A 14,892-nucleotide genomic window follows, 5' to 3' on the forward strand; every position below is an offset into this window, starting at 1 on the left:
GAATTCTATACATAGATTTAATGCCATGGAAAGCTGGTTTTTGATAATAATAATAATAATAGTTATAATAAAAACGTTGCTTATAAAGCACTTACCACGACGTCTTTAGGAATCAGTATGAGAGGTGTGGTGTGTGGTTGAGTAGGAAGGGGAAAAGAAATGTTGATAGTTGGGTGAAATTGATTCTTGCCGGGGAGGGAGGAAAACGTTAAAGCCCATCTGTACTAGTTTGGCCAGGAGGGATTAGACCTCCCAGAGAGGTCACTGACAGGTGACTATCTCATCAACTCGGCTCTCAATTAACCGTAGAAAAAGAGGATCACGGGGGACCAACAGGCACCGATTAGGCAGTGTTTTCTATATAGAGGGAGCAATAAGCTACAAGTAGTACAGTGGGGCTTAAAGGCAGGGTATTTTACAGACATCACTACCACTACTGTAATATAATTTATATTCCACACTCTTTTCTTGAAGGCTGACATAAAACCGAAGTCCGGTTCATGTACTCATGCATCATCGCGCGTCCATCATGCAGGCATGCAGTTGGTGTTGCATTGTGGGACAAGGCTGCGGACACATGAGCAGCAGATGGCACTGTAGATAAATCTCAACCAGAGCCATCTATATACAGAGTTTGGCCAACTTGGTTTCACTGGGTCATGACATGGCGTATATTCTTTTGTTTTGTGCTTGCACAACACAACAGTGGTCGCCATATTGGTCCGAATTCACAAAGGAGGTTTGTCGACAAACCTAGGTTTTCGTGCGTCATAATATGACGTGTTCATAAATTGGTTTGTCGACAAACCTCCTTTGTGAATTCGGGCCATTGTGTCCAACTCGAACCAGGTTGGCCAAACTCTGTGTGTAGATGGCTCTGGTCTGAAGTAGTGTCGGTAAAATACCCTGTGGCTTTCAGAGGAGGATGTGGAATTAAAAGCCAGTAAGGGTAACGTTGATGTAAGCGGGTCGGGGGCATGCACTATGACGGAAGAAGAGAAGAGAAGATAGCGTTTTGGGAAAGGTGAACAATAATTTGTGAGCTTTTTTTCATTCTTTTTATATTAGTTTGGAATAACAATATTTCTAATAATGCTGTTAATAATAATAAATCCCTATGCGCTGTAATGGAGAGAAGGAAAGAAAATACTATAAAAGAGTGAGATACACTTGGCGTACTTCCTTAAGTCATTAGTTAACATTGTAAATTGTTTCTAAAAGTTTTGAAGTTTTCAACAGTATCGCAAGTTTTGATATCAGTTTTGGCAGTTTATTCTAAAGCTCTGCTGATGTAACCTGAAAGAGCACGACCCATATACTTTGTATTTACTTGAGAGGTCGTAAACATTTTTGGGAAGACCCGAGATTTCTATGCCATAGAAAAATATTTTTCCCGATTAGGATGGCTCTTGGATTACCCTCAATTTTCCAAATATTACAAGAAATTATTGACCACATTTTCATGCCGCATGGCTATGTCGTCTCATAAGCACATTTATGTGTACAGTGCATGCGACAGTAAACAAGACTAAAAAAAAAGATTTGAGTCACCGTCTCATCATTTTGATAATTCCAAAACCCCACAATGCATTGTGCGCTTCATGACCTTGTAACCATTTCCGACCACTTATAAATAAGAACAGAACTCAATTGATCTTTAAATGGCAGCTTTGAAAGAAAGAATTGAGAAGAGTGACGGAGAATGATCCTGGTATAGGAGGAGCCAGCTCTCCATATATTTATTTGATATCCGTCAGTTGAAATGATTCATAATGATAAAAACGCTCTGAAAATAATTATGGCGTAATCTGTATCCCCTTCGCTTATAATGGAGACATCCGTATGCTTAACGATCACTTGATTCAAGTTGAACTTCATACTTTTGTGATAACAAAACGATCAGTTCACATTAATAAATGTCATAAATATAAACTCTGGTATATAAAGCTATACAAATAGAGGCAAGGTCGATGTCCAATCTATTGTTCTATACTGCCGTCTCTCTTTTCGTGATGATTATTCCAGTTCCAAGTTCGTTTGTTTGAGAGTCCACCCTGTGAAAAATACCTTTCATCTCAAACTCGTTGCCTCTATCTTTAGGGGCATGCCCATTTTTATTCCCATGGTGGTTAGTATCGTTACGATCACGGTGAGCGTACGGCGGTCTGCTCCCCTCCTCTTCCAGTCCGTACGCCTTCGCTAGAACACCTTTCCCTCTTAACCCCTCCGTGTAGACACCAACGTATTTTGTTGATGTCTCCGTTGCTATGGACACCGTTGGGATGATGGTTGCTGTTGCTATGAGGAACATGGTTTTCCATGATGAGGCGAGTATCGCTTGGTGACATGACATCTCTTCTATAACTCCTCCTCCTCCCGCGGTCATCCTCCAAGCCACCTCTGTCCACGAATCGCCTCTTCCAAACATCATCCTCTGTGACACCATTTCCCAACATCATCTCTGCATCCTCCTTGGCAACCATTCTGGGCGTGGCCTCCTGAGGGATCATCAACGCTCGTTCTTTCGCTTCGTGAGCATCCTGCTTCTCGTCGTCGGCTTCCTCGTCAGGGTCGTCCGATCGAGGGTCGGTTTCAATGTAGAAGAGGGTGCAGACTGTGATCATTGGCGGAATACCGGATAGGGCAAAAGCTAAGGTGTAATTCCCAGTCAGGTCATACAGAAAGCCTACGTAACATGAAAGAGAGAGAGAGAGAGAGAGAGAGAGAGAGGGAGGGGGGGGGGGGGGGAGAGAGAGGGAGAAACGAATGAAGGAGTGAAGTGGCAGTGTCTCTAGTTTTTTTGTGGGGTTGGGTTTAAGAGGGGAAAGGGACGGTAAATTTACTATAATTTATTCACCTGAAATGAGTTTGTTATCCAAGTTGATGATGTCCATTGATACTTGTCCTAGCCGGGTTGTCCTGGGGGATTGTGCCAAGGGGTAGATGTATTATGGTGTATATACGTGTCCGAGGAGTACTTGTTCAGCGAGTAGACGTCTAGACGTCCCTATACAAAGATATCCACTTCAAAGTGGCCACCTTTTCCCAATTATATTTTAAAGAATTAATTTTTCTAATAATTTAGCAAAAAGATGATTAGATGATTGGTTCACCAACAGTACCCTGTGGGAAAGTACACAGAAAACTCTTACCAGCAATCGGTGGTCCAATCATCATGGGAAAGGACATGATGCCAAGGACACATCCAATGGCTTGTGACGCCCTCTGCGGCCCGACTAAGTTGAATGCGACAGGTCCGATCATGGAGAAGAAGGCTCCGTCGAAGACTCCCATGATCAGGATAGTGGCACAGAGGGCGATGAAGTTTCGCATGAGTGGCAACAGCGCTGTCGAGACTCCAATCACCAGAAAGGCAAGCTAAGAAGAGAAGTAAAGGGAAAGTTTCATTAATTTAGTACATGAAATAAGTGGTATGGGTCTTGCTAATCTAATAATAATTATATGTTTACCCTCAGCAGCTTAAATGGTGTTCTTCTTGATGGCCCTGCAACTATCATAATGCCATCAAGTACCAGGTACTTACTATACCTGGATGGAGATTGGCAAATGTTGAATTCATTTTTTAAAACATATATTGCCAAAGAACGTTAGGGCCAAGCTGGGATTTGAACCCTCAACCCCTGGAACGAGAGTCAAGTTAATGCACCACAAACTCACACTTTCATACCAACTATTAATTTGACACACTGACAGAGGAGGTTGAATTTTTGATACATTGTAAAGCAAGCGCCATGAACGTCCAGCATGGTAGAACTTACCGGAGCTACACAAGAAGCCAGCATTTAAAGTTTTCTTGAGTAGCATTCATTTTCATGAAAGGTTTCGGTGATTACCTGCTGGATATGAACTGGACTGATCTTTGGATGGTCACTCAGGAATCCTGCAGAAATCCTTCCAACTCCCGACGAAGCACCAAGGCACATGATGATCAACTCTGCCCGGGCTTCAGGTATGGTTTCGTTGACATGTTTTATCTAAACGGAACGAAAACATACCTACATTTGAGATTTCAAATAAAAATAGATCTTAAGGGTATAGATCAGTTCTGGTCATGCGATTGCATTGTGAAAGAAACGTTGTGGAATCGATCGGAAAAGGTTGATCATTGTACTGCAAGGTTCTGAAATCATCAAAATGATAAGAAATTTGGTCCAGTCTTGGTAAAGTTACAAGCATTGTTCACAGAAAGATGTATATGGGACTACGCGATATCTATCCAGTCCGGATAGATAAAATAATTTACTAAATATATCAATTAGTAGGCGGTTTCCCGGCAAAATTTGTATCACCACGTATCAGTCAAAACATATTCTTTCACATGATTGGTAATAAGAGCTTTCATTTTATTTTTGAGGGGGGGGGGGGCGTTTCCAAAACTGGTCTTAGAATCATGTGTGTCTTATCATCAAAGTTTCGATAAATTTCTACATTTAATTATTTCAAGGATAATTCCATTAAGGATCATTCTCACAAATATGTAAACCAACTCTATACACCTTGAGCGGTATACAATTGAACAAGAGTGGTCATTCGTAAGATGCATCTAAACATAAGGTGCGATATTACTCTTCCTTGAGTAGATTTTTTAATTTTTTATTTAATCAGTTTTGATGATAAAAACATTGAACATGCAGCCCAAGGATTGAAAATATTCAAAAAACATAATAAAATATACAGAATATATGCGACTCAAGACAGAAATCAGGTATCAATCATCAATCATGTTGAAATATCTCAAATATTACATCAATCCTACAAAATTACAATGATTTTTTTTTCTCGAATACAACATTAACAACTTAAACGTTCAATGTTGTGTCATCAGAAGTAATATGAATAGGGGAGAGAAGAGAAAAAAAAGGACCCGGTAGATATGGAGAAAAGGAAAAATGGGAATGGAGAGAAAGAAAGAAAGAATAAGATAAAGACAAAGAAGGGAAGGGAAAGGAGCGGAAGAGACATAGAGAGGAAGGATGACAAAGAGAACAGGATGAGGTACCACTCGTATAAAGGTGCGAAGAAGTACTTTTTTTATTATCGGTACTCACCAGGTGAAAGAAGGGAACAAAGTACCCTAACAATCCCAGAGGCATACCAATGGCCCATAACCTGTAGTTCCTGTCCTTCCAGATACTGACATTAATGATACTGCTACAGGAACACTTGGTACGTTTCACCCTTCTACACCACCTTCCGCAGCATCCTTCCCCTTCTTGAAGGTCATCATCCTCTGACCTCCGGACGGAAGTATAGTCCTCCTTGAGGTCAAGGACCTCAACCACTTCCGGTCGAGGGCGATAGGTTAAGGAACCGAGCAACATCACGAAGATGATGGTACTGAGGAGCCAGATACAAGGTCTAAGGCCATAGCGCTTGAGGATCTCCCGCATACCTAAGGGTAGGACGACCGTGAAGATGGACGTCCCGGTGCTGACTAAACCATTCGCGATACCGAGGCGCTTCTGGAAGTAGATCCCAAGGATGTAGAGCGACGGCTGGAAGGCGATGGAGAAACCCATCCCCATGGCCAGGCCGAAGGTGATGTACAAATGTTCAATCCGGGTAGCGAAGGAGCTGCTCAGGATACCGGCAAGAGCGAGGGCGCTGCCGAGGACGGCAGTAGGTCGGCATCCGAACCTGTCCGTGATGAGACTTGCGAAGGGTGCCATGGAGAACGTGACACCGGCACAGATAGATCCGACCCAAGCTGCCAGAAATAGAGTTTGAAACAAAAAATTACTCTTCGATTAAAATGTTAAACGTGACACCGGCACAGATAGATCCGACCCAAGCTGCCAGAAATAGAGTTTGCAACAAAAAATTACTCTTCGATTAAAATGTTAAACGTGACACCGGCACAGATAGATCCGACCCACCTGCCAGAAATAGAGTTTGCAACAAAAAATTACTCTTCGAATAAAATGTTAACGTGACACCGGCACAGATAGATCCGACCCAAGCTGCCAGAAATAGAGTTTAATTGCAACAAAAAAATTACTCTCGATTAAAATGTAAAACTTGCCACTGTCCTAGAAAAAACACGAACGCAAAGACTTGAAAACAAATAAACTGAAAGGCAGCATTTATATTCTTTCTTGTGTATCCAATAGAAAACCATCTTCGGGTCACGTAATTATGTCATTGCTATAATAGTATTAGCAGTATTTAATGGGTGGTGCACAAGGCTATCGAAATGGCGCAGGTTGATTTTTCGAAACGCTATTACAATCGTGTTGAAATGGCATTTTGGGATTTTGGGTAGAATATGTCACTCATTTATTTTGGGGTCAGTTATAAGGGTATTAGCTGTTTGTTCACTATGGGAATCGGGGAAGGTGGTGGTGGACATGGTGGAGGAGGCAGACCCAAGACCAGGGGCCCGTTTCACAAAGCCTTTTTTCAATGACAAAAATCAGTGACAAATCTGCTGATATCCAATCAGAAGCAAGGATTTCAGTAGCTTATAACAAAAACTGTCATTTGTCACTGGCGACAAGTTTTGTGAAACGCCCCCGGGATGGTTTTTAATAAGGCACAATTTGTCCAGCTTTTTAATTTTTTTTAAAGTCAGGGCACCTTTTTGAGAAACAAAATTTTTTGCTTCACCCTTATCGTGAATTCATTTTTTCATCCCTCTGGTACAGATCAAGTGCCATGTGAGTCAGCAAAAACAATGACATATATTTAGTTTGGTACAAGTGTCATTTGTTAACAAAACACACTTTATGATATTATGTATGCAGGCAACTCGCTGACCAATTCATGGATACAAAAGTCATATATTTGGTCATCTCGACGCACGCATATTATAAGGATATTCGGGCATCCCGTTGTCCAGAATCATCCTGTTTCTAAATGTCCCGAGCGAGTGAAGCGAACGAGCTTGGTAAAAATGTAATTTCGATATAAAAATATAAGATATATTCGGACACCTTGCTTCCCGAATGTGACAATATTCGGGTGCCTCGTTGTCAAAGAGATATTCTGGCACCTCATTGATGAATTATGTGGAATATTCAGGTACTTCACTGCCTGTGATCATATTGTTCCTAAATGATGCGAGAGAGTGAAGATTTTTCTTTTCTTTTGGCAGGAATTTATTCTTTGAAATGCTAGAGCGCCGTAATGGCAGCACAGCTAAAACCGGGTTGATAATCTCCAAGTTTGAAAGCGCTTAGTGATTGTAATAAGCGCTATATAAAAACTGAGAATTTTTATTATTATTATATGTTATTTCTTAATGAAAATACATAGCGGCTTATAATACTTTTGTTTTCACGAAATCGACGTTATTTCCATAATGGATAAGCAATCAAATAGATCTTTAATTTATTTCTCTCGCGGCACCCATGTCGGTCACATTACCCAAAAGTAGCCTGCTCGGCGGCCGAGCGGCGAGTTTTTAACCAATTCTGCCCGGCGGCTGCCCGGCCACCGAGCGGCGGCCGCCCAGGCACCGCTCGTTTTTAGGGCATCGCTCGGTCGCCGCTGAAGTTTTAGCGCGGAGTTAAAATTTGGGCGGCGCCTACTCACTTTTCACTCGCCGCCCAAAATACGTTCGGTGCCTGGTCGGTCGCCGCCCGGGCACCGACCTAATCGCTGGGCGATGCCTAAATTCCAGCAGCGACCGAGCAGGCTACTGATCGGTCGGTCGCTGCTCTGATTTGTGACCATATAGCATTAGCACGCCGGTTGAAAAACGATGGAATATGGTATTGAGATATGGGTATCCCTATAATAGTGCGAATCTGCGATTTACATGCTATTATTTGCTTGAGATCATCGAACACGTTTTCTGCTGGACAATAAATCCTTCGCTGCTTTTGCAACTGAGGTTGTAGAACAGCCTTCCTCGTACATACGTTTTGTGATCTGCTGTCTACTTGCCACAAAAAAGTCAGCTGATGACATAAATTATCTATTCCACATTGCGTACAACTAGCCGGATGAAGTATGGATGATATGCAAATGGCAGTTTGTTGTCACTCTGCGAATTCTCAAAATAGATTGGATATGTATGATTATAGTGTAGAGCAAGGAGGGGGGGGGGGGGGGGTGTTTCACAAAGATCCTAAGTTGAATTTATCTCTAAGTTTGACTTAACAATTAATGGAAAGCCGTTAGCATCTATACAAATATTTTGTACAAGTTATTTTAAAAGTCATAAAATGTTGATTCAAATCAATCATATTTTCCATTATCAAGGAGATTTCATGTTTTTGATGTGCAATTAATAAAAAGTCGAAAATACGTGAAATTTCGCTTTTGAATATATCTTTTTAAAAGGCTACAAATGGCTGTCTAACTTAGAGTCAAGTTCGACTTATAATATTGTGAAACACCCCCTTGGTGGCATTTCGGCTTACATGTTTTGAACGCATCGGCGCCTTCGATGTTGAGCATGGCCACGTAAAGGACGCCGAACGAGTTGATGACTCCGCAGACGACACCGTTGGCCCAGCACGACGCCAGACACACCACCCAACCCCAACCGCCTTCGGGGACCGACGTCGGTATAGTACGTCTCGTCATCGTGGTGCAACACCGAGCTCGATGACGTCGTCGACCGCTCTTTATTCTGGCTTGTAAACCGTCATCGACAAAGTGGCGTTGATCCTTCTCGCAGTCTCGTAGTGGCGAATCTAACAGCAGTGCTCAGTAACATTAAACGGTGGTGTAGCTGCAATGGTGATTCCGAATGTCATGTCGTGTCTTTAACATCCAGTGCAGTGGAGGTGAACAACAAGCAATATAATTGGTCAACCTCAATTCTAAATGTATCCAAGTTCATTCGTGATTTTATTGGTAATGAAAAATCTTACTGTTTATTCACGATAAAAATCTGTTTAATGTGTTTACATTGCCATTGATGACGGGATTACGTGACGAATTCATCTTGCTCTCAAACAGGGGCGGCAGAGCGTCTTCCAAAGTTGGGGGGGGGGGGCACTAACAAAAGGGGCACTCTCTGGAAAAAATAATGCACCTATACGAAGGGAAAACCTCAAAGCGAAAATATACAATTTTAGACTTTTGCATATACCCCTACATTGTGTTACATTATTCTGTATGATTTCAATATTTGTTTCTCTCTTTACAAGGTCCAAAACTTGCAGTCGGGTGTGATGGTCAAAATATTCGTTTGTGAAAGTTGGATTTCGAAAATTACATCTTACAAAGAGGAGAATACCTATCCGGATGGGGTTTTAAGCACAATCCCATCATGAAAGACTGAAAAAACTGTAATAAGTTACATAGTTATATCCAAAATAAATGCGAGGGAGTGTAGTGAGCAAGCTTGGGGGGGGGGGGGAATTAAATATTTAAAAAATGCTCTTAGTTTCTTTGAATTAGGGGCCTCATGTTACGAAGGAGTTAAGTGGGCATTTATCAGAAGAGAAAAGGATACTTATTAGACAAGAATAGGAGTATGTGTCAAGTTAAAAAGGGATATTATCAGAATTGAAAAGGTGCACTTTTTGCTCTTGAAAAAGGGCACTTATGAGAATGGAGACGGGGCACTTATTATAAAGGACAGAGCTGAGGATTGAAATGGGTGAAACAAATGTTGCCAAATTGTGTTTGAGTTTCTGATGGTATAACTCTATCATCAAATAAACGTTTATTTTCTTGTACTAAAGATTACTTTTGCTGAGCTAGCGCCATGAGCGTCCCTGGACGGTGTGTGCGCTTAAATAAGTTTACATTATAATTATTATTATTTGGAGTGTCATTTGTCAAAGTCAAGGCGGAAGGGGCTCTTATCAAAGAGGAAAAAGGGAAACGTATAAGAAGGAAAAGGAGCACTTATTAGAAAGAAAAAAGGGCACATATACAAATAAAATAAGCACTTTTAAGAGGTTAACAGGGGCACTCATCATAAATGAAACGGAGCACTTATAAAAAGGGAAGAGGCACTTACTACAAAAGAAAAGGGGTACTTTTCAAAGCAAAACACACAAAAGGGGGCACCTATCAGATTTTGAGAGGAGCATTTATTAGAGATGAAAAGTGCATTTATGAGAAGGGGAAGGGGCTCTTAATAAAAAGGAAAGGGGCATTTGTCAAAATAAAAGGGGCACCTCTTAGATTTGATCAGGGGACATTATCAGAGGAAAAGGGGGCATTTATACGAATGCGGAATGGGCATCTTCTAGACAGAAGAAGGGGCACTTATCTGAAGTAAAAATAAGGGGCAATTTTCCTATGTAATAACCGACACTTTTTGGGTACTTGAAAAAAATTGCCCCTACCCCTTCCTTGGGAGCGCCTCCTCTGCTCTCAAAATAAAAAAATGGGATCGGCTCTTGTGAAGGGGAAGTTTCCCCATTTGAACCCCCCTTTCAAAATTATCAAGCCATTATTTTGATCACCCTTCTGAGCTACAATAAATATAGGTTCAATAAATGCAAATAAATGTATTGTGCTGAAATGCAAGGGCGTATCAAAAATACTGTAAACGTGGACAATAGTCAAAGAAAGCTCCGAGAGGCTAGAATAATAATAGCAATGGTAAAGTTGATGAACAATAATAATGATACTACTACTACTACTACTACTACTACTACTACTGATGCTACTACTACTACTACTACTACTACTACTACTACTACTACTACTACTACTACTACTACTACTACTACTACTACTGATGCTATTACTACTACTACTACTAACTACTACTACTACTACTACTACTACTACTACTACTACTACTACCAGTGGCGGATCTACGGGGGGGGGGGGGGTTTAGGGGGTTTAAATCCTGCCCCCCCCCCTTGGACTGCAAAGTGAAAATGTGATACATGTGAAAAGAAAAACGCCATCATGTGTCCAGACCCACACAGTATTAGAAGATGCCAAGAAAACATCACTAACGGGGATTCAACATAGCCACACACAAAAAATAAATATTAAAACAAAAACAAATCGCCTCACCGCTCCGCATCGTCATTTGGTCACCCCCCCCCCCCTTTAGCAAAAAGCTACATCCGCCCCTGGACTACTACTACGACTATGATTACTACTACTACTACTACTACTACTTCTACCACAACCACTTACCCACTACCATGCCGCCACCACCACCACCACCACCACCACCACCACCACCACCACTACTACTACTACTGCAACTGCCACTAAAGCTAATATGTGATAATCATAGGGGATATTACAAGTCGTAGCTGCAAATATACATTGTATTTTTACAAATCTCTCCCAAGCAAAAGAGAGTAAAGCGGGGTGGGGGGGGGGGGGGGGGGGAAGGAAAGGTCAATTTGCCTCCCTTTAACCCGCTATACTGCTACAAAAAATAATGAGCTCAGTTATTATACTCGAAAAATGAGAAAAAAAAGACGACATAAAAATGATTTACGGCCATGAATCATGACCTGCTTTTCCACGGTTGCTAGTCTATTTTCGAAGACCCAATCTACGGTCATCCGGTGACAACTTATTTTATCCGTCAAAATCATTTGCAGTCAGCCACGACACAGCGGATTAATGCAACCTTGTAGAGTATTGTCATTTCTTGGCTTCTTTATTGACACAAGCTTATCAATTGCTTGTGAAGTCAACGCATTACATCAAAAGAGGAATAAGACTGTATTTATTTTAACTCTATATAATTATGCTGCTATCAAACCTATTCAGCCTAGCTACATTACAAAGGAAAAGACAGCGCCTGGTCTCTTTGGGCGAGGGGTGGGGGCGGCAGGACGGTCTTAAAATTTAGCGACTGAAAAATAAAAAGGGGTACCTTTTTACTTATAAATTGCCAAAGTAAAGCAAATAAGACAAATGAAAGCAAAACGAAAACAAATGCAAACAGACGAAAAAACATAATCAGATTGTTACATGCATTAATTCTGGAAAAAATACTGCCAGGGGCATAACAATTAAGGCAATGGTATAAACAATTAAGGCAATTGTATACGGGTACAATCATGGACCTACTAATCCTCAGGGTCTTTTCAACTTACAACAATGCTATGCATATATACGTCACAATGCGCCGACGTCATAAATGCGCAGGCGCACTTTCAGTATTGCATCACAATCCGCGATCAGCTGTTTTTGTGACCCAGCTGACTGTATAGTAAACACAGTATTATTCCACTGGTATAATGAATACGTCGCATTCTCGCACTGTAGTGCGTGCGGTTCTATCACCGAAGCCAGTGCCACATGCACGGGGAAAGGTCGGGGTAGGGCATAGATAAGAGGCCGTAGCGTTGTGTCAAGTGTCGCTCTGATCACCGATTTGAAGATAAGATGTACTTTGACCAAAAGTAAATATATCTAATTCGCATTGACACAGAATTAGTTAGCTGCGACAAGTTTGACTTACCGTGTATGAGCAACGTGGTGTACGTCAAAACGAAATTCTTTATTCTTCCTCATGCGCCCGTAAGCCTAACCTTACGTTTATCTGACCTCGTGCTTACCCGTGCACCATCGCAACTTTTCTTCATTTTCTCTTCTTCAGCGGTTTGATCAATTTTTGAAGATAAATTGACTTCTCCGAATTGCTGGGATTTTATATATTATTCTGCATCGACGATTGCCTTGGCCGATATCAGAACCGCATGAGACTACCGCACCAATCGAGAGAGCAAGTGCCATGCGACAGTTATAATTGCGTGGGATATCTTCCAGGAGTCGCCCCTTCTTTTTAAACAGTGAATAATGTACATCATTCCTTTCGCAAACTACCGATGGTCGTTTGGACAAGTGGACACCAAAGGAACTGACAGCTTAGCTTCGTCAAGCAGAGGTCGAAGTGTATTTATCCTGCTACTAAAAAATCTGACTTGTATGGGATTTTTTCTTTACAAAGACATTTTATGATTCGATAACTGTAAGTGACGTAATATTTCGTTGCAAGTAGAATTCTTATTCCAATTTACGAGGAATACCAAACGTGACAACACGACATCGTCGACCTCCATTTCTAAGCACGCGACGCGACGTCGGCGTTTAGTCTTCTCCCTCGAGAACGACTACGGCAACGATGACGAGGCGGAGCGTACCGACGTCGGTGCCCGAGGGCGGCTGGGGATGGGTCGTGTGTCTAGCGTCAAGCTGGACCAACGGCGTCGTCTTCGGAGTCATTAATTCATTCGGGGTGCTCTACGTGGTCATGCTCGAACTCGACGGCGCTGATGCATTCCGAACATGTGAGTTTATATATTTCATCTTCTCCATATTATTATATGTTTACTGTGCTATCATACCCTCATTTCCAGTTCTTTTTACTACGACATTTTGTACTCCATTCAAAATAAATGAACTATTCCAAAGGAACTAGCCAAAGAAGAAACACCAATTGATAGACTTTTAAAAGAATTTGAGTTTGTGGTGTTTCATTTACTTCGCAGGAATTATCTTTTATTTAGATTTCCTTTACCACAGCCAATTTTTGTACTCATAATGAACTATACCAAGAGAACTATATCAAAGAGAACACATCAAAAGAGCTAGGTGCATAAAACACGCGAGCTGATGATGATTATTGTTCGTTGTTTTTCTTTTAGATATTTATTCACTCCATAAGAAATTTAAGAATATATGTTCATTTCCACTGACATACCATTTACCGACATATGCTATATGAAACCACGTCGAATGGTGGTAATATACTTATGGTCGCCTATACTCGATTTTATTTACAATCCTCGTTGGCGATAATATGTACGCCTACGATAATGTGACTGACTACCCAAACAAGTTTATATTTCCCAAACGGATAAATTAATACATCTCACTCTCTGACAATATTAAATAACTTAAAAAAGACACAGTAACAATCACGTCAATATATATATTGCAGGTTGGAAAGGTATTATTTACAGCTAAGGAAATACCGAAAGGTCAACAAAAGTCTAATCGTCTAAAAATCACAGAGTTTGCGTTTATCAACTGTGTGGTAAAAATGACACTAGTCATTGATGTGTGCATAATTACGATTGTCATGGTCGCTCGCCTTTCCTTTCATTATGATCAACTGTCAAGTTTAGTTCATGGACGTGTACTATTCGACCAATACCACATGTAAGCAAATATTCTTAACAACCAAGGTGGGATTGGCAATCTCGTAGAAGGACTTTACTGGTACTACACAAAAAGTGATGGGAGAAATCTGAATTCATGGAAACCATTAGTTGACTTTGCATCAAGGCCTTTTGTACTCATAAATGCATAGTTTGTGAAAATGTGTTTCACGCGTTACAATCAATAATTTAATGGTCCATATCTTGTTTCGATGGTGGCAAATATAGACGTGACATATTCTTGTCAACTAAAATCTCGACTAGATATGCCGACGAGAATATTGTTTACTTCGGAAGGGTTGAAATGCTTGATGTTATGACCAGTGAACTGAAGAGTTTTTTCAAGGCTCGATCTATTGTTACCATGTACAGTCGAATGGATATTCGAAATTTCCCTTAACTAGAAAACACTTACACGCTTCAGTGTCTGCCTCTTATAATTATGGTGGCCCTGAAGGGACATCTCGAATAGACTAAATCGTGAAAAATATGCGATAAAATTCACGATATCGTCAATTTTATCGCATATTTTTCACGAAGAAATTCACGAAATTGACGATATCGTGAACTTTATCGTGAACTTTTCACGATGAAATTGACGATATCGTGAATTTTATCGTGAAAAGTTCACGATATAAAGTTCACGATATCGTCAATTTTATCATGTACTCTATCGTGTACTCCCCTGACGGGCGCTTCGTAAACAAAACCAGCCCTAGCTGGGGAAGACAGAGAGAAGGAAAAAAGGGAAAGGGAAAGAGAAGATAAAAGGAAAGAAAGAAGAGGAATAAGAAGGAAAGAGGGAAACGGGGGAAGG

At 41.0% G+C, this 14,892-nt stretch overlaps 2 protein-coding genes across 2 annotated transcripts in view; one reads left to right on the plus strand and one right to left on the minus strand.

The window, feature by feature from the left end:
• Positions 1-1,709: 1,709 nt before the first annotated feature.
• LOC591508 (monocarboxylate transporter 10-like) lies at positions 1,710-5,725 on the minus strand. The gene is made up of 4 exons (XM_030994459.1): positions 5,070-5,725; positions 3,855-3,995; positions 3,153-3,378; positions 1,710-2,686 (listed from the first exon to the last, which is right to left on the minus strand). Exons 1-4 carry the CDS (start codon positions 5,688-5,690, stop codon positions 2,145-2,147), a joined length of 1,530 nt encoding a protein of 509 aa, XP_030850319.1. The 5' UTR covers positions 5,691-5,725; the 3' UTR covers positions 1,710-2,144.
• Positions 5,726-12,076: 6,351 nt separating this feature from the next.
• The window catches only part of LOC576836 (monocarboxylate transporter 10), a 34,242-nt gene continuing 31,426 nt past the window's right edge, over positions 12,077-14,892 (plus strand). Inside the window, exon 1 of the mRNA XM_030994460.1 lies at positions 12,077-13,202. Coding sequence (XP_030850320.1) covers positions 13,037-13,202 — 166 coding nt within the window. The 5' untranslated portion in view covers positions 12,077-13,036. The remainder of the gene's footprint in view (positions 13,203-14,892) is intronic.

The sequence above is a fragment of the Strongylocentrotus purpuratus genome, unplaced genomic scaffold, assembly GCF_000002235.5.
Source record: "Strongylocentrotus purpuratus isolate Spur 01 unplaced genomic scaffold, Spur_5.0 spur5_scaffold_21, whole genome shotgun sequence".
In the NCBI taxonomy this organism is placed as follows: Eukaryota; Metazoa; Echinodermata; class Echinoidea; order Camarodonta; family Strongylocentrotidae; genus Strongylocentrotus; species Strongylocentrotus purpuratus.